Source organism: Numenius arquata, chromosome 8 (genome assembly GCF_964106895.1).
Source record: "Numenius arquata chromosome 8, bNumArq3.hap1.1, whole genome shotgun sequence".
Taxonomy (NCBI): Eukaryota; Metazoa; Chordata; class Aves; order Charadriiformes; family Scolopacidae; genus Numenius; species Numenius arquata.
Window position 1 is genome coordinate 14,265,833 of NC_133583.1, and position 26,320 is coordinate 14,292,152.

At 36.0% G+C, this 26,320-nt stretch overlaps 1 protein-coding gene across 1 annotated transcript in view; it reads left to right on the plus strand.

Annotated features, from left to right (window-relative positions):
• Positions 1-1,076: 1,076 nt before the first annotated feature.
• ARHGEF3 (Rho guanine nucleotide exchange factor 3) overlaps positions 1,077-26,320 on the plus strand; it is a 122,132-nt gene continuing 96,888 nt past the window's right edge. The window contains exon 1 of the mRNA XM_074151445.1: positions 1,077-1,165. Within this exon, the coding sequence (XP_074007546.1) occupies positions 1,077-1,165 (89 nt within the window). The remainder of the gene's footprint in view (positions 1,166-26,320) is intronic.

Genomic DNA, 26,320 nt, shown 5'->3' on the forward strand with positions numbered 1-26,320 from the left:
GCTGTCACTAATGGGACATGTGCATTGTACTCAACTTTTCATGCTGTCCATGACTGCCAAGTCAGATTTTGACCCAGGTTTCACACAGGTTAAACCAGCTTTTTAATGGTTCTCTGTATCTCCTTGCAAAAAGCAAGGGGTTATTATCTTGACAAGCACAGCCTATTTTCTGATTATGTTCTAGTAGATACTAATTAATATGCAGTTGAACCTGTTCTCTGTTAATCAATTAGGCCTTTGTGCTGATCATAATAGAAACCAAGTGTCAAATCAAGTCAAATAAGATTACTTTGATGGCTAAAAATATTTTTTCCCCTCTCTCCCTTTTAAGGGAAAAGGGAAAGAAAAAAGCTATAGGTGTAAGAAGTTCCATGTTAACATTGTGGATCCTGTTACCAAAAAAAAAAATAGTGTTTCATGCTGAAATTAACTTGCCTTATCTAGAGACTTCATTTGTTCTTACAATGCAAATAGTTTACTTGGAAGAGTCTTTGGCCATGTAGACCTTTTGGAAGTGTTGTAACTTGGGAATTGCTATTACCAATATTTAAATGTCTGTGCTGTTTTTGAGGGTAACTTCAGGCATGAATGAATTGTTATTTTCTGCAAATAAGCAAAGTATGACTGTAAGTTATTAAAATATGCTAAAAAGCTTCTGTATCTTTACGTATCAGAAATTGAAATTTTCTCCCCAATGTTGTGTGGATCATTCCATGGCAACACTAGCTGTGACTGCTGCTCTAAATTAACATAACTGACACTATGCATAGCCCTGGATACAGGCTTGCTGACATCAACTCTTTTGGCATGTGTTCAGAAGAGTAAACAAAAGACAATCAGTGTTGAATTTGGCATAAGTAGCAAGTCCACAAAACTGCCAAATCCTTCTCAATGTATTCATCCAATTAATCCCATTGATTTAGGACATTTACTTAAGTGAGTAAAACATACTGTATTTCGTCTTAAAAGTTCTTGTCTTAAAATTTTGTTTTTCTAGTGAATTGGTAAACACATTCTTCACTTTTATTGCATTTTTTCATGTTTTTTTGATGTTGTTGTTTCTTTGTAGAAAAAAAATGAATTCTGAAAGCTCAGCACTTACCATGAGTAGCCCTGCTGTAATAAACCAATGTGCCAGAGGAGGAATGGAAGAAGAAAAAGTTTGGTAAGCTTTACTTGTAATTTTCTAAGATGTTAGTAGACAGCAATCGCAGAATGTTTAGAGTTAGAGGGGACCTTAAAGACCATGTGGTTCCAACCCCCCTGCCATGGGCAGGGACACCTCCCACTAGACCAGGTTGCTCAAAGCCCCATCCAGCTTGGCCTTGAATGCCTCCAGGGATGGGGCACCCACAGCTTCTCTGGGCAACCTGTTCCAGTGCTTCACCACCCTCAGGGTAAAGAATTTCGTCCTAATATCTAGTCTAAATCTCCCCTCTTTCAGTTTAAAACCGTTACCCCTCATCTTACTGCTACACTCCATCCTAAAGAGTCCCTCCCCATCTCTCCTGTAGGCCCCCTTTAGGTACTGGAAGGGGCTATAAGGTCTCCCAGGGATTTTTCTTCTCCAGGCTGAACAGCCCCAGATTTCTCAGCAATATTCTGAGATATAGTTTTAAAACTGAATAAAGGAATTATTTGTTGTAAATGTTTGCATTAATTTTTTGTTATTTAACAACAGATAAGGAAAAAGGGAAATGTTATTTTATTTTAGTTTTGGTTTTTGGTTTCTAGCAGAGGACCGTGGGACAGGGTGTCATGGGGGATGTGTGATGGAAAAACTTGTGTTCACTTCAACAGTGCACCAGTTGTACTCATGGAATCTTTCACGTGGCAAATGTCTTAATCTCCCAGTGCTGTTGCTGTGCTTGTGTGATGCTATTACTGGGACCCTTCAGTATTCTGCAGGCTTGTGGTGTCCTGAGATTTGTGCCTTGGGAGACATTACAAAGTCAATAGTTTCTGCTTTTTATTAAAAGAAAAAATTTACTCTGTACTGGAGAAAAAAAAAATTACACTGTTCAATGGTAGATATGGACAAATGCTTACACTTTAGGAAAATTTTTCTGTGAAAACTGCTGCTGACCATGCAATATTTAGCACCTTTGGTGTTTTTGTGGAGAGGACAGGGTGTTGAGAAGGCATTGAGACTATTTCAGCAGTGTTAACGAGAGCCTATTGAGAGCCTGCTGATTTTTACTTGCTGTTGTTCACTGGGGTTTTGCTAGGGTTTTGTTACCTTGTTTATTTACCATGTAGAAAACAACCAAATAAACTCATGACAGGAAGCATGGCACCCATAGAGACAAAAAGCTACCTTACATTGTTTTTGTAGTCTGAGAAATACTCTTGAAAAGCTAAACAATTCAAGAAATATTAGCAAATGAATGTTCTATTTTGTGCTGGATGCTTGTCAGGGAATCACGTAGAATCTTTTTTTGGTTTTGTTTTTAGGTAGAATTAAAATAACAGCCTCAAAGTACTTGGAAAGTAGTTTCTTTTTAAATTTCTCCCAGTATTCTACTACTATTCCTGGAACATCCTCAAAGCTAGAAACAAAATCTTTGGATAAAGGGGTGGGATGAAGAAGACTGGTGAGCTTCCTTCCTGACTCCCAAATCTAATGAGGGGTGGGGAATTGTCACATACTGTTACTTTGTTTGATATTTTTATTATTTTTTATTCTGGTTGTGGTATTGAGCAATACAATTTCATTTTCGACATGGTATTTCTTTGTAGTGCTTATGGCACTTCTTGGAAATGTTGCCTAAAATAGTGGGAGAGTACAACTTATGTTATCAGGTATTAGAGTATCATGAATAACTGGTATGATTTGTTACAAATGTGTAATTTGTAACCACTTAGGGAAGATGGTGGAAAATAGTGGAATTTACTTGTCTACTAGTCTTTGAGTTGTCTTTGGTTGTGTCTGTCTTACTTGCCCCCCCGCCCCAGGCAAATTGTTCTGTATATTGTTTGTGTACACTAATATACAATTTCTTTGATAAGCATTTAGTCATACTTGCTAATATTTTTAGTCATTGCCTTCCTGGAATTCTTCATTAAATTAGTCAGAGGTTAGAGCAGAGGTTGTTTTCTTCAGGAATTAAATACATTTTTTTATTTAATATCATAGGATTATTAGGAGTTCTAATCAGGAGATAAAACAGATTTATTTTTTCAGTAATTGTAAAATTACCTTGGGATTTGAGCTTGAATAAATACCCACAATTCCAAATACTCATCTGCAGGAGCAGACATACTCTGAAAGTCCTTCCCTTTGTCTCTGTCGGTGCTAGGCCAACTTATTGAGTGTGTCACTGCGATGTAGAGAATCGTTTCACATTGTAGGATTAGTTTGATGCAATTTACATGGCGCTTGGAAATAAATAGTGGTTATAGAAATGTTTTCACTGGCTGGTTGTATAGTTACCGCCGTATATGTGGATGTATGCTTGATAAATATTTTCGATTGGTAAGGTAAATGTGAAATGAAAACTTTAAATTAGAATCTAACCTTGTAGACTTTGTTGGCTCTGAGTAAGTATGTGACAGCTTATGAGAGTGCTAATCAGGGGCAGTAGAAACTTGGACTGACTTGTCTTGACTCTGAAGTGTTTATTACTGAAAGATAAATCGATCAACGCTTCAGTGGTTAAGGATATATTGAGATTTAGCTCTTCTGTCAGCAGAGAATTATAGGTTTTGTGATATCCTTTTATATTTGAGTGCCATGTATTAGGTTATAGAAGTGCTGTAAAGAGCCACGTTATCTCTTAGGGTAAATTGTGGGGTTTGTGCCGAATTATAAGGAGCTAAAAATATTTAACACAGCTTTAGGTGTGCTTTGTATCTTCTTAAATGTGTTTCAACCAGCATCTCAACCAACAATAACACTTTTACTAGCTTCTTATTTTGTAAACCAAAACCTTGTTTGTTAAAAGGGCATCACATTTGAAATCTGCGGAATTTTAGTTTGGTTTTTGATTTGAGAAACTGAATAGCAGTCTGATGTGTGTTTGGTATAATGATTGCAAGATGTGGCCGACAAGTTCTATCTGTGACTCAGCTATTACTTGGTGGGTGCAGTAAATACAATGGTGAATATTTCATCTAGATCTATATGGAATATATTTGAAGTTTTCTAACTTTTTTTTTTTTTGGTTGATATTGAGGGGTTTGGGGAGTATTAATGAGCTGAAGAAACATTATTTTCCTCAGGCTAATAAAGTCCAATGTTGCACTGCATTACTGCATCATGCATTTATTATTGTTTTTTTCATTGTCTGATTCTTGAAACATATTTATGTTCTGATGGGTTCTCAGTTGTTTTATTTTCATGAAAATGTGACTACTAGTAAGGACTGGTATTAGTCATAGCAAGATTAGGAATGTATGCTATTAAAAGTATGCAGTAACACTGTAAATTATTCAATCAAGTCAGAAGTCTCCAAAGAGCAAAGGCCCTGAGCAAGACCTTGGATGGCATTATAACATCACTCACGATGCATGTAAAAGGCTTTGATGTTGCATAAGGCCTTACGTTCAGGCCTCCTAGAAACAGAGGGAAGAGTAAATAATTGACTGGTAGTGATTTTTACTCGCAGCCAGAAGACAAAGTTCTTAATTTTTTGTCTTGAATAAATTATTACTTAAATGTGAACAATGGGTAGATACACTTAATATCAAGAGCATTAATATTATACAACAAGTTGCGATGGAATTATCCACATAATCTTAGTATATTGTGACGTTTTCTCAAGTGCTGTAGCTAAACTTGCATGCTTTGTGTGAATGTTGTTGTGTACTTTGCTCAGTAAAAGCATGGTGCGTTTGTTCAGGTGATAAGTGTAAATTGTTTTGTCCCATTCCTTAAAGTTGGGATCTTGTATATATTTATACTTTGTTTATAAAGCATAAGGGATGTTTGAATGACTACTAGTGAGTATTTTATTCTCATAAATTACCTACTGCATGGTATCTTGTTTTTTAAATAAAGCTGCCATAAGTACTTCTGGCATGATATATTTTTATACTGGGGATAGATTAGAGAATAAATTATAAAATAGAAATAAATAATAGTTCACTAAATTACTTTCTCCCCTTTTATAGAAGATGATAGTGTTACTTTATAGAAGACGAAGTGTACTTACAGTACTAACTAGCTAGAATTTTGAAGTTTATGGAAAGGAGTGCAGCGGGAAGAACTCTTAGTTTCAGTCTCCCAAAAATGCTAATGGGTATTGGGAATTCCACGGTTTAACTACTTTACTGACTATCAAGGGGACATCTGAAACCTTATTTGCTTTCTTTCTCTAGAGCTAATACCGGAAAGGAATACTCTGGTAAGATACGGAAAAGCTTCTGAAAAAAAACCCAACCAAAAATACAAGAATTTTAGTTCTAAAATTCAAACTTCCAGTAGTTGCTGTCTGCTCTGTTCCCAGTTCCATGGTACAGTGATTTACAAATTCTTTCATTCTGTTTCATCAGTGCTTTTTATCTGCATAGTTTGGTACTTCTACGAGTAAACTTGCAATGTTTCACTTGCTTCTATTGCTTTTTTCCACCCAATGTAAATAATCAAGATTACAGCAGCAAAAAAATGCTGGTAGTAGCACTAGTGTGACTTCTGTAAGCGTCTGATAACTAGAGGGCACCACAGCAGAGTTCATGTGTGAACCAAATTAAGATGTTCTTGATAAGCAGGAATATGGAGAAATGTAGATGATACTAATTGACGTTATGACCATTCACTATCTGAGCTATTATGGAACAGCACTTGAACAAATAAAGGCTTGAGAGCCTTGAAATTGTAGAAGCTACCTTTTTGGCAGATTCTCAGTTTCTTAATGTTGAAAATGGCAAGAAAGGAACTAAAGATAAGGGAGCAAGTGGGAACTGTGTCAATTCGTCTATGCTTACTAGGAAAGTAGCTGGCTGGCATGTTGTTTTTCAAAACAAATGTGCAGGGGAATTGGAATTTTTCCAGTTTTCATTATTGTGTGTGGATTTATAATGTGCTTCCTCTAGGCAGGATGAAATCTTGCTAGTCCCTTCTTTATCTTTTTACATAGGATTAAGTCAGGAAGTATTTCAGCTTTTTAAAACTAATAATTGAAATTTAGCATTCTACATCTCTTCTGTGACTGAGTTTGTGGTGCTTTGGCTTTCCATTTGTGTCTCCAAATACTCTGTCATGTTGCTTACTGAGTATACAACACTCTCCTCTTTCTGTGACAGTCACCATCACATTCAGAGCAAATCTCTCTGAAAATTCTCTGTCATGAGGCTCTGAAGAAATAAATCTATACATTTCAAAACTAACCAAACAAGCGTTGTTACATGTGGACTCCAGTGCATTCTGACTGTCTTTGTACTTATTACTTGACTTAAACTGAGTTTGGGGACAGAAACGCCTTTAAATCATTTTTATTTGTTCTTTGTCTTCCGCTGTAACAACTAGGTTGTTTTTGTTTCAGCTTTCCTTTCCAATCTGAGATGAAAATATTTTTGTAATCTATAAAGGCATGTGGGTACTGGTGCTAATCTTGGCTGAGAGAGCAGTGGCGTGCAAATAACAATGTTAAGTATCTTGTGTGAAAACTTTTAATTTGGAAATTTACTTTAATAGTAGAAACTTTAATAGAAGAATAACTTGCTTTTTGATAAATTTACTGTAGAGAAATTGACAATTTTTAACTATTATTTTTAGTGACTTTTTGAAGACGGGCAGCTATCGAAACTCCAGCCTGTAGAGTAAGAAGGAAGATTAACTTAGATACTGAGCTTGGGTATTAATTGCAAAGCTGGCTCCATAATTGCATATATTGAAAGAGAAAAGCTTACTGTCATATCTTGGTGTGCAAAGAGATGGTGTGCATATCTAGGGTGCAGAGAGATTGTTAGGATCTTACTCCTGCCGCTGGCTGGTGTGATGCACAGTCTGCTTCTTGTTCAGCTGTGGCTGGGCAGCCCTTGGGGTAAGGGTGGGTCAGCTGCCTGCCCTACATGTGGCTGTGTCCGTATGCCTACAACACAGTCTCTGCAAGAAGATGTCTCAATGTTTCCTCCCAAAGTTTGAAGGGCCTACTTTTCCTGCTCATTATCGACATAACAGTCTTTCCAGCTCAGCATTTTCTATATGAGAGCCAGATACCGTTACAAAACGTAGCACTGTTCCTATTTAAAGAGATAACCTAGAAAAGGGACACACAGAGGTAAAAATTACCATCTTTCATGGGACTGTCCTCAGGTCAGTCTAGAAGCTTATCCCATAAATTCAATGTGGTTGAGATTTTGAGGCAGGAAAGAAGTACAATATGGAAACCTAGAGATTCGGGGATGCACGCACTACCTAGTTGCTCTTGCACATCTGGCTTTTGCAGTTCTTAAAACTAGACCGGCTCTAAATGGAAGAATGTTAAATGCAGCCGTGAGTTTATGGTTTGTTCCGAAGCATATACTATCTATATAATCATATTCATTCCTTTAGTCAAATATGTGCTGTTACCCCGATAAGAAAACCATAAATATTTGCCAGAAACAAATATTAAGGAGTAAAAAGTTGTGTACTGTTCTGTGTTCCAGAAAGAGATGTACTTTGGGTGTTTTCCACTTCCTTTTCAAATGGTCCAAGTTATTATTAACTTCTCTTGAGTTTTCTATTTAAAAAGGAAAAAAAAAAAATCCAACAATGGTCTTCTGTCTCTGGTTTGAGAAGGTCACTCAAGATTACACCAAGGATTTATTTTTATATTTTTCTTCCAGTAGATTTTTAAGGTGGTGCAGTTATCCACGAAAGCATGGCACTTGCTGTATTTGATCATTAGGATGAGATTTTGAAGCTTTTCTTCAGTCACTAAGGCCTGTCAGAAGATGTGAAAAAAACACTCATCAATAAGAAGCAAATTATTAATTTTAACCAAAATTTTGATTCTTCACCTTGACAATCCAGACTTTATTAAAATTACTCATGGATCCTAGATCCTTATGCTTTTTTATTGAATTTTTGATCCGAGTAATTAGTAATGATTTGCTAACTTCCTGATAGTAACCCAGAAAAGCTTGTGTAACTTAAGATAAATGCAACATTTTGTCAGAAAAAAATATTATTTTTTCTTAATATCATAAGTGATTAAGACAGTAGAATTCATGGGTTTGGGCTTTCTATAAAGTTCATGGTTTAGTCTTCACTGAAGCCTCACACATTGTTTGGTGCTTGGCTGTTCCTTTCCCTAGGCAAGGGATGTGGTATGCTGTGGAGTATAATTAGGAGTAAAGTTGTTACTTTTACTGTTGTAGTCTTTTTTTTTTCTTTTTTTTTTTAATCATGGCCTTAGAAATGTGAACTAGAACGTTCTAAACAGACACAGAAAATAATTAATTGAAACTACCAGAATATTTTTTATCTTTTTTTTTTTTTTTTTAAATCAGGAAAACATTTGTGAGTGAGACTTCACAATAATCTGGCTTTTGCAGTGAAGCTAATTTAAAACACTTTTGCCCCTCAGTTGCCTTTTCCTATTTTCACCGTTACTTGCCGCCACCTCTGTTGTGCCAATACTGTATTGAACCACTTTGTGAGTTAAATGAAAATAATTTTGGTTAAAAATAGCTTTCCCAAAAGGAGATTAGTTTTTATTTCAGTAATTTTATATGTAGCACAGCCCTACAAATAATTGTTTGGTACAACTCGGAGGGGGAAAAAATGCAGTAAGTATGGGGTGGGCACAGTGACCAAGGAAGTGGGGAGTCACAAGATTTGACTACTTTACTAGGACTTCTTTGCCAAAACTAGTGTTTTTTATCCTAAAATGGTGGAGTTATAAAATATATAAAGAAAAGTAATCTCGAGTAAATTGACCCAATTTCATACCTCACTTCTATAGATAATTAATCATTATTTAAAAACATTAGCTTTATGAATAAAAATTTCTTTTTGATCTTTATTTTATCTGTGTCATAACCAGATGCAGTACCTGGTATGTTTGTTTTCTAGGGTTTGTAAGAACTTCATAGCTGAACATTACTATTTTAAATTATTGGAAAAAGATTTCTGGCTTCAAAAAGATACATGTAGTATGTAGGTGTTTGATCAAAGGAAGGAAGTAGGCTCATCTAGTGAGAGTATTGACTTCAGTGGAGCAGTATGAAGCTATAAGAATTTATAGAGCCAGCCCAAGAAAGATATAGGCCTACTTTAAAGACATTTTTGTTAGAATCAAATCCCTGTTGTCAGTTCTTAAGTATTGTATACGTCACCAAAAAAATTTAAAATGGATATAGTGATGTTACCTGGTTTGTTTAATATTATGAACACTGTGCAGTTCTGTTGATTTTACTGGGACTAATTCATTGCAAAATTGTGAGTAAATTATTGTGAAAAGAGTGAAACTTAAAAGTTTTTCCACTGAAAAAATGACTAGAGTGCTGAAGGCACTGACTTATTTTGTTCTCCTGCTTCTAACAGAGCATTTCCTTTAGGAGGCTGGCCTTGTTTTATATCTCAGATGATGATAAAAAAAAAAAAAGAAACAAGAAAGCAAGGAGAAAAGAAAGAAAACCGCTCGGCGGCAAAAAGTCAAGAAATGCACGTTAGCATTTAAAACAAGTGTGCAGGGTGGAAGGTGGGGAAAGGAAGGCAGGTGGAGGAGGGAAAGCCTCAGGCTCCCCTAAATGGTTGTTAGCTGCACACTCATACTTTGCAGAAACTTATGTGCCTGTACATATTTATGTAGCATTTCTATTGCAATACAGTCTGTTCAATCCATAGGGGTTGGGCTTACTATGGCTGAGCTCTCATCTCAGTTGTGAAGCGTTTTCTCACTTTGTAATTCTAGGTTTTTAACAGCTGTTGCTAACCTAAACCTATTTTTAGTCATTCACTTATTTAGGATCCACCATGCGTACAATTACACAGCTAGATTTCAATGTGGTTTTATTTATAGGGAAAAATGGTCCTACAGTGAAGTTCTGTCCAGTGGCTAGATATCAGATCACTCCCTGAACATGTGGGTTATGTTAATGTCTGTTGATTATTGTTTTATCTGAGCTTTAAAATTTGGAAACTCTTTGGTATAGCAAAAGTAGTTATTCTGGGGTATTGTGCAAATTGTATTTGATGCTTTTTTTTTTTTTTTCTTAAATTCATCTGGTATTTAAAAACTAAATAGAAATAAAAGGGTCAACTGAGATTAAAAAGATGATTGAACTGACATGCCCATGACTGCAATGTGAGTAAAAGTAAGACAGGAAAGCAGTGGCGTGCAGCTGAAAATCTGCATTTTCATGATGAGGTAGTATGTAGATACCACGTGGTAGATACTTACCTTAATGCATGTGGTTTTAATCACACAAGCCTTCTTCCTTAATGAGGATCAGAGTAGGGTAGCTAAATTGCTGCATGCTGTAACTCACAGACAGACAAGTACTCAGGCTGACTCCTAACTTGTGTGGGAAGTAAGGTTTCATGACATAAATCATAATTCTGTTGCAGCTCTTGCCAGCTGCTAACTGATGAAGGAAGAATTATATGTCTGGAATTAGAGTGAGAAGAGAAACAAGTTTAACAACTTTCCCTGTTTCTCCTATATCCTTGTTCAATCAGCAGAAATGAGTCATCCTGAAGAACTGAATTAAAATGCCTCTAGTAAAGTGCAGTTTAACTGCAGATGTTTGTGATTACAAAAGGCACATACATGTTTGGAGAATACAAGGTTACAGTGTTTGCAAAAAGGAAGTCCCATAAATTGTGGATTAACACTTTAGATGGATAGATAAAACGAATCTTTTTTGCAACAGGCCTTGAATTAGTTGTTTTCTAGTAATGTGTTATTGCAAAGACAGAAAATAGTCTCCTTGGAAAGCTGAAGAATATTCAGGATAGTTAGTATAACCTAACAATTATGACAGACTATTTTAATAAAGCAGATAAATATTTACAAAATAGATTTTAAAACTCCCATTCTATCTTACCTAACTTTCCTAGTTTATTTAATGTACTTCTCTGCCCATAAAAGGAGTAGTAGAATTGAAAATTGTTATGAAGGAATCATTTGCATTTGGACTTGTGGCCTGGGAGCCAGTCCCTTAAAGGAAGTGGATGAAGATCCAGGAGAGCGACGTAGAACGTGGAGAGGATGACTCATATCAGCTTCTGTAGCACACCCGGAGCCAGGGAGAGATGAGAATGTGCTGAAATGGTTAAAGTAAGAGCAATCGCCAACTGCTGACTTAAGTCTCATGCACACATGAAGTGGGCTTTGTAACTGAAGAAAACATGCCCCAAAGGAAAATACAAGTTTAAACATATGTATGATCATCATGTCTTACAAAACTTGGTATGGATTGCATTTCCTCCTCCTGAATGGGATAAAAAAAAAATAAATCTTGATTGCTGCCTTAAGAAAGGCGTTTGGCCTGCCTGCTGGCCTGAATCTGAATCCCACAAGATGGCAGGCTTGAACTGAAATTGAGAAAGGCTGTTTTTGCAGCTCGGCAGACGAACAAGCTGCTCTCGGTGGTGCACTCACTGGTGTCCCTCTGGTCTCTGGTTGTTCTCCTTCCCCCTTCCCACCCATCCTTTGCTTTGTTCTGGGACTGCATAATGAGATATAAACAGAAGTGAAAGTTATTGATTGCTTCTTTCAAAAGCTGTGTTAGTGGTCTAAGGCTGCTGCTTGTAGCTAATATTTAGTGTTGGGTTTGTTGTTTTGTGGGGTTTTTTTTCTATTTTTTTTTTTCCAGGGGCTTTTTTTCACCAAAAAAGAAGAAATAAAGATCACTCCCTTGCTTCCTGGATAAAGCTGTCACCTACATTCTGTACCTGTGATTATATTGTCTCTATGTCATATTTCAAGTAATTTCTATTGGTATTACATCTCCTGATACATTTGCTATGTGCTTGGTTATGACTCTACTTTTTGACTGTTACGTGTCTCTTCTTTATTATGTCTATTAGCCTAGGGAGTTAGAACAAACATTTCTGAAATACCTACTTGGTTCCAATTCAATGTCAAGAAGGTTTTATCCAAGTAAAAGGTAACACCGTCTAGACTGTGTACAATGGTATTTTGTGTTAGTGAACAGGCTACTGACATGGCTTTTATACTCTGACATACAAGTAAATGGAATGTTCACAAAGAGTGTGTAGAGTGTGTGAAATATGCTTAATTTCTAAAGAGCTGAAGAGTGTTTAAAACCAATAACTTTCAGTTACTTTGTTGTAGGAAGAGAGTATAAAAATTTATCGGTCCACCTGTCATTAAAAGTCTCCTCTTCCTGTTGGGGCATATTGGTGAAATCTAGAAAAGATATTTAATAAAAATGGATGTCACTTTTGACTTTCTGTGGCAGTCACTGTCTTGGTTGGAACAGGAATCATTGGAACTGAGAAGCTGAATCTGTATAACTTTATCTAAAGAACCAGGCTTTCTCTTTTTGGCATGTTAAGATTATTTTTTTTTTCAATTTTTTTTTCTGCCTCTGTGGATGAGAGAAGTGTATGCTGACAGGGTGATAAATAACACAGGCATGGTGATTAGGCTTGGATCACCAATGTAAATAGTACACTGTGGAAAGAAGCCTCAGTATCCCTAACTCATGTTTTGGTCATTTGCAAGTTGAAGTTTTGATTATAGGGGATAAGAACTTCTCCTTCAGTGCAGTCGTGCAAACATAAAATAAATGAATTTGCATAGTTTACAACACGGATGAAATCTGTCTCAGCTGATTTTTTCATGCTGTAGAGCCTCATAATTTCATTCAGATATACTGCATCTTGCTGCATTTTCTTTTCCTTCTCTATTACTTTATGAAAAAAACACAAAAATTGTAGAAATAGTAAAAATTTCTATCTGCAGAATATGAAGGATATTAACAAGCAAAGTAAAGGAAAGTATTTCCTTCCCTCCTTCATAGTCAGTTCCAATAATGGTAAAAATAGCTTGCAGCAATAGCAAATTTACAGCTATAAGAGAGTTCTAATGTTTTTAGGTTGTCTTATTTCCCTTAATTTTCACTTCTCTATTAAAGATGTTTAACTCTGGCTAAATTAAATATATAATAATGTGCTACTTGAATCATAAACAATAAGTATTTAATATATACAGTGTCTTACATGCTGTAGTAGAAGAGCTTTTAGCTGTCTGAGTCAGTGGGTTAATCATCGTCAATATCCCCAAAAATCATCTCCCAAACCCTGTTAGAGCTGCTTTAGCACATCGCCATATTTGATGCACATACTATGTATTTTTTAGGAAACACACATTATTTAAAGATCTCCCTGAGATGAGTTTGATCTCTAAGCACTGTGTATAGTACTACAACATTTGAGCAAGTAACTCTTTTGAGCAAGCAAACAGAACAAGGCAATGTTTTCCTATTTCTGTGTAGGATATGACATTAAACAGATGATATTGGTAGTGCTTCTGGAAGATTTCATCAAATACATGTGAAGTTGACTGTTCTTTCCAGACTATGCCTCTACTGCTAATCAGCCTCGCCCCCATTAACTGCTATCAGTACTTCAGGAACAATGAGCCCTCCAGGGACCCTTGCTCGTTGTGGGCAGCTGCTTACCACTTACTGCAGTTAAGTCTGCCAGTGTGTTTCAAAACACACCATTTCTGTGGTAAGTAAAATTTTCCGGGCCTTTGTAGCAATCATGCATCCTACAGATTTCAATATAGCTATATTAGTGCTATCACCTTTTTCACCATGGAAATTTTCTGATGCTTCTTTCTTTGGGGTGGAAAAAGTTGCCCACAAAGGCAAAAGTTGATACTTGATTAAAATCTAGTTGTCACAATCTCTGCAGTCGTGTGGTTTTGTTTTTGCTTTTTTGTTATCTCTACCTAGGAACCGGTTTAATACTTTCTGGGTTTGTTTTTAAACAATATTTGGCTGATGAGCTCTAACAAACTCTTCTCTGCTCAGTTAACATGGGTTTACATTCCTCCCTCGGCCAGTACCTTTCAATAAAGGCACCCACGTTCAGTGGAGCCTACCAGGTTTTGTTGCATTCCATTGTAGGTGGAGTATGTTTTACTTTTAGGCTGATTTAGAAAAAGCAAGAAGTCTTAACTTAAACCCACTAAACACTTTAAAAGTTAAACAAAAAAGGCCCTCAAAGTAAATTGCAATAAAATACATAAGTAAATACACATAAAACATAGAATAGTGTGAATTTCTGTTAAAAACATCGTGATTCTCTGAGTTGGGTGTATGTGCATGTGCCTATGTGAAGTGTGTCTGTGACTTCTTTTTACATTTAAAAAAAAAATAATCCCAGAGATCCACCATTGCCAGCCATCTGTTTCCTGTATGTTTACCCTGCTTCTCTTTTAGAGATTCTTGTCCTTGTTCATGATTCCTTTTCACTAAGACTCCAGTATATGTTCTTAGAAGCAGTCTGTTATTATTTTATATACTTGTTCAACATGTAGTACACTTGAGCTTCTGGTTAATACCCTAATACTAATAATAAGACACTTAAACTTCTTTTCATGTTTTTCCAAATAATAGGTGTTTATATATTTTGAGTTAATTGTTTTACTGTAGAGGGAGCTGGCGATAAAGTTTTCAAGGTAAACAAACGTGATGTTTCTGTGGGAGCATTTAAACATTGTAGTATTTGGAAAGAAAAGATCAGAAATAAAACGCTGATTTTTAACTTGGTTTTTCCTTCGGGGGACTTGCAGGGGAGAGTAGGCTGGAGAATATGTGAATTGGTTAAATTAACTGCGTTTTCCTGTGGGCCCTGAAAATTTCTATAGATAAGTGTTGTAAGAGAGGATGATTTGAATATGTATCTTTCAAGATGAATACATTTGGTCACCTACAAATCTCTCAGATGTGAAAGATAGCTTTTCTGTAGTAAGGTGTCATTACACTGCCTTAAAACTACACAAGGAAATTCCGCAGGTAAATCTGTAGATTTATTTCTTCTGATGTGGAAAAGAAAACCTGAGCTAATAATAGTAGCTCGTATGAAGGTCATTATGAACAGAAACGCAGTACGAATACATGACTAAGATAAGAGCACTGTAAAGTATTGACAAATACCTGCAAATGTTTCAGAATATCCACTTATATTTGTTAGTATTAAGAATGCTGTGGGTTTTTTCCCCTAACTTTGACTTCAATATCATTGTAAGAAGCATAAATTAAAATTCAGAAAAATTAACCCAATCTGTTGGCAGGAATATAGGTACTCTGTTTCCTACTGTATCGTCATCTTCATTGTGCTTTGCACTCAGTGGTGAAGGCTAGAAGCTATTTATTTTACTAGCTGTCCAGTTAGTTATGTTTTTATTTAAAAAATGGATTCTAAAGCTGTATTTTAAAAAGTTAATTCAATTACTTGAGTAATTGAGTGTGGAGAAGATTTTGTTTCAAAGACTCTCATTTCTTGTAGCAAATTACACCAAAAAGGAGGAGCTCTCAGTTGTTCTTTCTTGGTGTCTTCTCTACCCCACTCTGTACAGAACAGTAACACAAAGATGGCTCTATTTTGAAAGCTATATAATGTGTTCTATTCCACAGATAAAAAGGCAAGTTGTATGTGACTAGCTAGATTAAAAAAAGAACATATTGCATGCAAATTTTGAAAAACTGAGGACTCTTTAATATACTTTTACAACAATTTTATTGCTGCAATTTCTTTAGATACGTTGACAGCCAAAACTTCATATTGTATTATTTGTTACTACAGCAGAAGACCAGGCAAGTTGTAACTGGGCCTGCTTAGGCATGTTTCCCTCACTCTCATATCAGTTATTTGTCTAACTTAAAGCAGTAAGTGAAGTCATAGTAAGTCAACTACAAATCAGTAAGTGATTTGTATCAGACAGGGAAAGTGATGATACGCTTTTATTGTACCTTTGTATATAGCACCTTTTCTGTTCCATCTGTCAAATTTTGTAAGGTTTGTTTTTCTTCCCCCAGATATCTTCCTTTTTCTGAACTAACAGCTGACCCTTATAAGGAGCTCTTTCATCTTTCTCCCCTGTGCTGTGTTGACATGGGGCAACTCCATAATGAAACAGAAAATAGTGGGAAGTGTTTGAAATTAATCATGAAGTTTTCCTTGTTCTGATTTGTGTGTCATTATATTTGGAGGACGTTTTAAACTTTAAACTTAAAAATGATTAAACACAGGGAGAGGAGAATTTAAAGGGAAGGTTCTTGTATGTATTACAAGGCTGCCTTGCATGTATTATAGGCTGCCTAATGCCTGTCCATTCAGAACCTTTTAGTTTTCTGTTTATTGGAGTAGGAGAGTTGTGAGGAAACCGAATTTGTTATTGCTTGCCATCAGGGTTTTGTTTGTAAATGAGAGTGCACAGTAATTTACAGAAAGATCATAGAGCACGGTGACAGAAAGGTAACTGCATTACAGGTTTTATATTTTGCGCAGCAGGGGGCTGTATTTGCCAGCAGTATGTGAATAGGTGTTTATTGTTTTGTTTTTCTGCAGGGACTATGAGTGACTACATAGGGTATTTAATTTAAAAATGTATAGTGTTTTAATTCCATTTAAGGCTTAGCCAAACTTTCTCACTTGCTGGTGTTTGTTCTTTGTTTTGGAGGACTTAATATTACAATACTTGGTTTCATGGTAGCTTTTTACTATGTATATCAAGGTATTGAAAAAGTATATTCTTCTAGCACCTGAACCATTTCTTCTTTCCCTCTTTGAAGGTTATTTCTGTATGGTTTTGTTCATAGTGTGTATGTATGCTGTGTGTGTAGGACTGGACTTTTTTGACCAGCGATGTCCATCAGGTCTGTATGTGTACTTTGCGTAGTTTTCTCCTATCAACCTGTGGAGATCTCTTTTACAGGTCCTAACTAGCCTGTTTACAAGAAGACAACTCTGAAATGTCCCCTTAATGTACACTGTGGTTTACAAAAACTGTATACTGTAATTTTGTGATCATAAACAAAATAGTGGTTTCTTATATTCCTCTGTTACTGTGGCAACTTCATGCAACTGAAGCAGCTCTCTGTGCTTCTTTGAGGAGCACTGTCCATGAATGTTCGTTCTCTTTGTTTTTCTAATAAACAGTACAGATAGGACATGATCAAGTTCTTCTGCTATGGTGCTCCTGCCTCAAGCCTTTCAGCAACTGAGTTCTTCCCACAGAAACATGTAATTGCCACAAAGGGTAGGTAGGAAGATTGGCAAAGGACTCTAGAATTGGTAAAAACTTGTTTTTGATTCTGAATCTATTATTTAAAGGAAAATATTTTGTGTTGTCAAGTTCCATTGAAGATCTTGAGTATTATTGCCTTGCCCATTTCAACTCAAACTGTTTTAATCAACGATCCAAATAATTTTTTGTCCGGCAAGAAATCTGTGACTGTCTCTTTTGCCAAGGTATTAGTAGTCCCAGAACTGTCTCATCCATCATCAGATCACAATTGATTTAGAATTTTGCATCTGCGAGGTGAATGGATGAGGACAGTTAGTAGTCTGCTGAAATGAGCAGTTGTGTTTCCCCTGAGGAAACTGCTAAACCTTTTTCTCAGGCCAATTTAGCAGTTTAGAAATTGCTCAGAAAAAAAAAAACAAACTTTGGTGCTACAGAGCAAATTTTGGGATCAGTATGGACGCCTGTTGTCTTGCTTTGTCAAAAACTTCACAAAGTGGAAATTTTAACAAAGCACATAAATTTCCTTGGTTACTAATACAGTAATATAATATTAATATAATAATATATATTATATTATTATATATAATAATTAATATAATAACTTGTGTAGGAAAACAAACTCAATTATTGAATATACCTGTATTTATTTGAAAGTCAAATATCTAGAATTTTGGGTTCTTTTATGCAGTGACTCGTACACTTTGAGACTTCTGTAAGAATGGAAAGGTTTTTGTGTGAAGCTGTTGTAAAAGTGACATAACACCCACTTTTTTATTATGTGTTATTGTCTAATAGACATTGTAATCTGGTATGCAAAGATTTACACTCATGATATCAGAGCATACGTACAATAAATGTCTTCTACAGTAATTTAATGCCTTAATATCATTTTAGAAATCAGTTAAATCTTGAATACACTATAGGGCAAATTTTTATTTGCTGAAGCTTTTGCTTATGGTAGGACTTACTCATTACAAGTGTACTGCAACTCTGTTTGCATTCTACTAGAGCAAAGATGTAACTTTTTATCAGGTTTCCATTTAAAGATGACTTAAACATACTGTAATGTTTCTTTTCTGCATTTTCTTTTCACAGTGCAGTCCAGTTTAGAATTATCATTTTAAAGCTCTTTATTTACATATCAGACACAGTGTTAATATATATTTTGCTGTGGTTTAGGTTTAACATTAAATATTTTTCACTTGCTAGTAATTTAAAATTTTTCTCTCTTGTGACCAGCCACCTGATTTTTTGAACTTTAGGAAAAATCATTGCACATTTTCCCCCTGAGTAGGATGGTTGATTCATTATGATAATTTAAAGAACAGACTTTTTTTCCCCTTTCCATAGATTTACTTGACACATTTTCTGTTTAAAAAACCAACCAAACCAACCTCCTCAACTTTTATCTCTCTCAGTAGGACGTATGGGGGAGTGGGAGCTGGAAATTATGAAACCATTTACTTTGCTTTTTAAGGTACCTAGAAAAGTCAGATGTGCAGAAAGATGTATGTGTGTGGTTTAAAGAAAGCCTAGTTTCCTCAGGAAATGGCATATGACTGTGCTGTCTCTTGTCAGTAACTTTTCAGCCCATTGTCCAGTTTCATTTTTAAAAAGATATAAAAAATAACAGAGCCAATAAAGATAAACTCAAATTTTAACATCATTGTGTGTGGGTGGAGGTGAGTGACCCCAGTTAGTACCACTGTTGTGAGGAAGGCTGCCAGAGCGTAGCCATTTTACGTTCTTTTGGCAGGATGCTGCCACAGATGTGTTGCTCTGAACTAACCACAGCCTTCTTATGGCAAGAGTGTCACAGAGGTAATGAGGGACAGAAATTCTGCTGAGGTGTGTGACAAACACAGGGCCTGCTTCCACAGGAAACCAATCTTCATCAGCTCTGCCCCTTGCAGAGTGTTTGAGTGCGTGTAGGGGGCTAAGAGGTGGTGCATGCCTGCAGCAGGATGATGCCTCTGCTGTTATCATGTGTACTCAGTGCTATCTCTCATTTCTTTACATTCTGATTCAGATCATGAGGTCACATGCCATGCATAGGATGTGGCTGCTGCTTTGCTTAATTCTGGTGATGCCTTACTCTCTTAGGAATGAGAAAGCAGCATCTTATCATTAATCTTTACCCTTAACAAAGAGCCCGAACTGGAGCATCAGACTTGCAGGGCTGCTCTATACGCTCTTCATTGTTATGCCACTTCTCCCAAGCAATTGACTCATCACATGGCTGCATACCTATTCTTCCTCAGCTTGAAGTTGTCAAGGTTGGGAGATCTGCCTGTGGGGCTAATGGACAAATAATACTGTCAGTGTATCTTGCAGCATCATTAAATCACTAATGTGTTTAATGCGAAAGACCCCATTTTAGTTGGAGGTGGGGAGAGTATTGGAAGAAGCGAACTCTTCATATCAATTTTTCATAGAATCCTGGAACAGCATTTTTGATGTGTTTGGAAATGAAAAATGTTGTACCGAAAGCAAGATGCTATTTTATTAATGAAAAGGTACAGTATAAGTGATTGGAAAAAATCCAACAACTTGGCTTCAGAAACATGTTTCACATAAGCAAAAGAAGTAGGACCATTTACCTTGTGTTCCTGTCACGCTGGTGGCTACCAACAGTAGTTCTAGTATCAGTAAAGGAAACGGCATATAATTTTGCATCATTATTGATCAAATCAACATCTGTTTGATTTCTTCCCTTGTGGTTTATGACTCTCTTACTTCAGCTGCTGTATTAAGCGGAAATATTATACCTGTGTTCTGGTGCTTTCTGTGTTCAACCTGAAAAACCTGTTCTCTTGTTTTTGTAATTAGTGAGCTTTTTGTTTTTTATAATGAAATAGTGCAGTGTATGTCTGCTTCCTAAACCTAATTAATATACCTCTTTGAAACCCAAATACATTAGCTACCAGCAAGAGTAAGAGCAAAGATAAACGTGCCCTAATTTAAAGGCATGGCATTAAAAAAAGTTTCAGAGGGACCATAATAGTGGTGAATGTCTTGGAAAAAAACCTGGTGAAAACACAGAATGAAATGGTGTGCAGTTGTGCAACTGCTAACATTCCACTGCGTAACAAAACCCAGTAACTAGTGAGCCTAAAACTAGTAGTTTCTGCATGTCAGAGCAAATATTCTACCATATACTATAAAGTTGTTACAAATCATGGAATGCTTTCTTGGAGGAGAAAAAAAAAAAGATATGGTACTAGCTTATGTGATGAGAATATGTTGTGTCTGCAAGGGCAAATAGCCTATAAATGTTTATTTCGTTGAAAGCAAGTCACCTCTGGCAAATTTATGTTGGAGATTTTTCTGATGTGTTATTGGAGCAAACTGTATTATTCCTTATAGTTTCATAAATAAATATGGAAAAAGTTTTGTATACAGCTGTGTTTATTTCATAGGGCCTTCTGTCAATCTTTTCAGTAGGTAATGTCAGTTCTGTATTAGCTTTTTTTTTTACTTGGATAGGAAAGTTTTGGTATGTATGGCACACAGATAGCAGAAGTAAATGGATTCTTGTTCATATTTTTTGGAAGAGTGAGGACCAGCAGTGTGATCTTAGCAATATTGATAATAAATAATTATTTGGGCACTTAATTTTTTTCCTACAGCAAAACTACTCTTAAAAATAATGTAAAGGAGCATTTGATACTTATTAGCAGTAATTTTTCTGTGATGGCGTGTACAAGCAATGTTTCTTACAAGATATTTCTGCTTACAGCTTTCATACATGGCTAGGTTTTGACATTTAAGCACTTTTGTTGCATTTATTTTGGGAAGTATCTTAAAACAGGTAACCTGGAGTCATAGGCCTGAAATTTTGGTTTGACTCTGTCTTCTGCCTATGACAACATACACCGATACATTTGAAACGGATAGTGTGAATGCATGCTATGAGGCAAGCAAAATAACAATTATTGCAATTGCTGCTCTGACAGTATACTTCAGGCAGAGATTGTAGAAGGAAAGCAACTAAATACTTGTATTAATTAAAGTAATCGATAACGTATCTCATAAATAAGGTAAAATAAGAAAGATATCGGCCTTCCTGCATGCACAGACAATCTCACTGTGAAAGAGATGAGAAAATTTCATCTATTGGCAGATCAACCCATTGCTGGCCTACTTTACAGCAAAATTACATTTCCTGTCTGATCCACTGGTCTCACTTAACATGTTAATGCCTGTTTTTGCAAGAGTTGTATTAATTTGGAGGGGGTGTGTGTGTGTATTCATCCATACAAATACATTTTATTTTTTATATAGACTTATATGTATGTGTGTATTTCTGAAGAAACTGGCTCCAAATCTCTCCTACCCGTAAATGCACTTTTTAATGAATGTACTTTGACCTGGGACAAAACAAAAAATACACACTTTCAGAGTCATCACTGGTATAATTATAGGATTCTGTACTTGTAACAAAATTATTTTGTCAGACTTTTCTGTGTGCTTTTGTAAAATAGTCTTGGACTGAAATTACTATAATGTAGTTAGTGTATTTATATTGAAGAGACTAGAAAACAAGTTGTTGCTGACAGAACTAGAAATAAGTGAACATTTTCAGTCCTGGGTTGATATTTTGAATTGAGCTTTAATGGAACGATAGTTTCAATGGGTTTTACTCCATTGCATTCAGGGGTTTCTATAGTAATTACTATGGCAACACTGATGCACAAAATGTTCCCACAGGAACCCAGCTGTGAATAATAACTGACAACTGAAAACATTTTGCTTTTGCATCTCAGGTTGAGTATCCCTTCAGAAATGATGGAAATAGTGGAAGCGTGGGGGTTTTGCTTACTTAAGAGGAAGTCATTCTGCTGCATAAAAATCCAGATATTATGAAAGGAGTGTTTTGTTTCAGAGTACCTACACCCTTGGAATACATTGCTGAAGTATCATCCCTCAGACCAATGAACAGTTTTAGGAACATTGAGTGTAAAATTTGGCACTGGCTCAAAAGTTTCATGTTGTAAAGAAACTTCCAATGCCACATCTGTAGTACAAAATCTTCTGCTCAGGAATTATAACTTAGCTTTTATTAACTTTATTATTTGTTATGTAAACGGGTTTACGTAATTCTTGAAGATAAAACTATCTTGGTAGCCTTCTGACCTCACTGTGCAATGAAGATCAAGATCACAAAAGTCACATGGTAGAGGTCAGCATTTGTTGACTTCAGTGTCTATTTATAAATTACCTTCAAAAACTCTTCTGATTTTTGCAGAAATAAATTTGTCAGTGTTTGTATTGTCAGAGGATGCAATATTTATTGAAACTGTTTGTTGTTAAATCTGGCTCTCCTTGTATGTGTAAACTGGCCTTTGTGCATATAGTTGCCTTGTTTGTATTTATTTCGCTTCCATTCAGAACAAAGGGGAAACCAGTCTGGTGTTTATGATACGAATAAACTTTTAAACTTGAAAGCATTTTAGGGCTTGATTTGATAGTTTTTCTATAATGGAGTAAGACAAAATGCTGATGGAGCTTAGAGGACTTATGGCCACAATAAAAAGTCCTAATGAGTTATATCAAACAAAGGAAACTAATCAATATTAAAAGGACACTGCTAGTTCATTTCAAGATCTAAAAAAATATGTTAAAACTGAAAAAGAAATTGTGAAGATCACTTTGTTAAATATGAGAAGAAAAAGATTTTTCTAAGCTCAGGGGGCTGATGGTTGCTCTTACAGTTATTTAAGCAACTTAATTGGCATTACTGTGCAGGGGAAAATGAAGATGAAATGGAGATGAAATCACTATTTGTTGTATTTGGGTTCCTGCAGTGTACAACCTGCTAATAATGTAAGTAAAAGTCTTACAAGTGAAAATGTCTTCATAAATGTAGAAGTTCCGTGGTCTGATCTTGATGACTTGTATGTATATATCATATATTGGTTTAAACTTTGATTCGGGGCCTTTGTAGTTCATTCTGGTGCACATGACATAACTGAGTTCAAAAAAATTAATTATGGCAGCTTATTAAAGAAAACTGGTTGTATTTGGTACGTAACTACTCAAAATGTTTGCTTGTCTACAGATGTTTCAGCTCCAGGTATCCTAAATATTTTGTTAAACATAGTTGTGTACCTATTGATCTTAGTGATCTAATGAACTGAAGGTGTTCTCTCCCAGGTTTCATGTTCCCCTAGAAGAAAAAAGGGTGTTTCATCGGCTGCCTGTCTTTAAAACAGTATCCAAAGGTAAACAAAAAAAAAAATCAAAAAAATCCTAAGTCACGGTACTTCAAATTTCTAAATAAAAAGCTCTAGAAACAGGGAATGGTTGTTTGAAAAAGTTGAAGTTTTTCCTCCAGGCTTGATATAAATGTTGAAACTCATTCCCATGAAATCTTTTGTTATTGATGAATTCCTGACTTTTTCATTTCTTAATACTCTGTTCTTTATTTAACTGACAATGCTTAAAGTGCAGGAAAAGTTCTGTTATGCCATAGACAATACTTGCTTGTGTCCTGAGCAGAGTCCCAGTGTGCTGCGGAATTAAATCTTTGTGGGATTTTTGTGTCCAGGTTATTGAACTGTATGTGACAAAGTAGTTAGTGGAATTTGCCATGACAGCCTGCAATCCTTTAGGCATGGCAGAGGGCAGAACTAGTGTAGACATGAAATTATGTGGTATAATTTGACTTTTTTGGGGTGGTGGTTACTGCATACTGAATATAAGTCATGGGCATGATTGCATACACTTGGAAAAGTTCAGTTTATCTGCTCCAGCAGTGTAACAGGCCTGTTATAATCTCAAGATAAGACGTTCTGGTCTGTCTGCATAGAAATTACTGGAGTGGTTCTTGTCGCTCAATTTAAACCACTTCTTCATGCAAGAATAATCCTTCACAGTGAAACAGTATTCTGAACGTTAGTCCTCTATAACTCATCACACTTAATAAAAGCAGGTTTCCTTCCTTGACTGACTTGCTTAATGCCATATGCTTGAGAGTGAGGTGCTAAAAGTATCACAGCAATCTTTAAAAGGTGTACAGGAGTTTTTCCGCTTTTCAACACAGAGAAGCCTCTAAATTGGCTATAGGCTTAATGACATAACGATCCTACTTGAAGCTTTTGTTACAAACCTACATTTTTGGCCTTTTCAGTTGAAATGCAAGCTATAATGCAGAAAAATATAAAGTTGCAAATGAAAGGATAAGGAAATAGCAGTAAAGGAGTTTTAAAGTCTTGTATTGGATTGACTTGCCCACAAATGTTACTTGTTTTAAATAGCATTGCCCTCTTTATTCAGTCGTTTTGATCTTCCTAAATGCCTGTTAGTGAACCACAGCTCTGCAGAAATTCATGTTTACCTTCAGAGAGAGAGCCAGATGATATGAATCCAAACAAAAAGGATTTTCAGAAAACGCCCATTTCCTTTTCAAGAACATGATGTGATGCCACTTGAATGATCATTCTGAGGGTGTTAGTAGCTTCTCTGTAGGCTGACTGAAAATGCTGTTTGGTTGGATTTCCCAAGCTGCCGGGAAATGCCTTGTCTGCTTTCTCTGAGTGAATGTTTTTCTGTCTAACCAGTCGGTATCCAATCTTGCGAAACTAAGTGGATTTCCCATCCTTACATTTACTTTTATTTTGAAAACAAAATGGAATAGACTTATTCTCTTTCCTTGAGCATGAGTGTTTTGAGGTCTTTGCATGGAGGCTTGCTTTTTCTGACGCTCTCATGATGGGGGCTACCTAAGCATTACTGTCAGATCTTCCTCCCCTTGGACCACAGGATCTTATCTGGATAGCTGACTATAGGGTGGAGATAAGCAAACATTTCTTTTTAATGAGGACTTGTTCTCTTTGTAAAGAATTCAACATGTATCTGTGACAGAGCAGTGGGATGGTGTAATGACTAAAAACTAACAAATGTGTTATTGCCTTTTCTTTTTCCTGGTGTTATTGAAATGCTATAGGAATAATCTTAGGCTATGCATTCAAAGTGAGCCAGTGAATAACCTTTCTAATCTTAACTTTTAAAATATTCATGAAGCAGTGATATTTTATTATAGAAGCATAATGCAGGACTCTCTTCTCATCCTCCCCAGCATTAGTGCAGCCTTGGCTTTGTCAAATAGCCGCAAAGCCTTCATCCTCCTGTTGGCCAGTAGCCAGGGCTTTCTGTTTCAGTTGTGAATGGAGTTCATATATGTCAAGGGGGAGTGCTTTTATAGTGGTATATATCAGACGTAATTTGTTGCATTAACCTGCAGTAGTTGCAGATGAAGAAATAAATTATGTTTAAAGCTTTAAATCAAACCTGCATTTCTTCAGAAGATTAAATGTTACATCATTAGGAATATCTGAGTTTTAGACCAAAATGTAAAACTATACTTGGCCTTCAGATTTTTTTTTTTCCTCTTTCATAAAATTAGTAGTCATTTTTACAGGAAATTAATCAAATGCAGACATGAAAAAATGCATTTTGTAGCTTCTTTGGGTTTTGTTAGCGATGGGTTATTTTATGGTGCTGTGCATTGATTCATAGCATAAACAAACATATTCTGAAGAAAGCATGAGAAAAGCGTAGGTGTGGGACAACTCTCTGGTACGCGTACCTGCTTCGGTGATGCAGGCTCTGTGTGTATCCACATTCACAAGGGCCATTTTTCTTTCTTAAAATGTTTATGACACATCGTTCATGACAGTAGGACAATAAAAGCTTATGTTAGTATTGAGGAAGTCAGCCCAGCTAGTTAAGATCAGTCACCTGGTTTTTCCTTGGTGGATATCTTTAGTTTCTCTCAAGATAGTAAATAGTCAGACTTGCTCATCTAGGTGGCCTTTCCCTCTCTCCCCCTTCTCCCCCTGTTATCTCTCCGTAGATGCTGTGGGAACTTGCAGAGCTCATGTCTGCAGGGTTGGACCTTGGTAAATCAAACATACCCACAGTCTTTATGAGATGCTTTGCTTTTAGGAAGGATAGCATATCAAGTAAACTGCATATGAACTTAAACTTTTCTGAGCCCAATCCTACTGTATTAGATTTGGTTTTTTCCTTCTGGGAAATAAATGAAATTTTCCACAATCTTGTTTTAGTGCCAGAGGCCTAGTGTAGAAGAGAAATAGTATTTGAAATTTTAAGTCAAGGAGTCAGTGTTTTTTATTAAGTAGGTCAAACCATGTTTT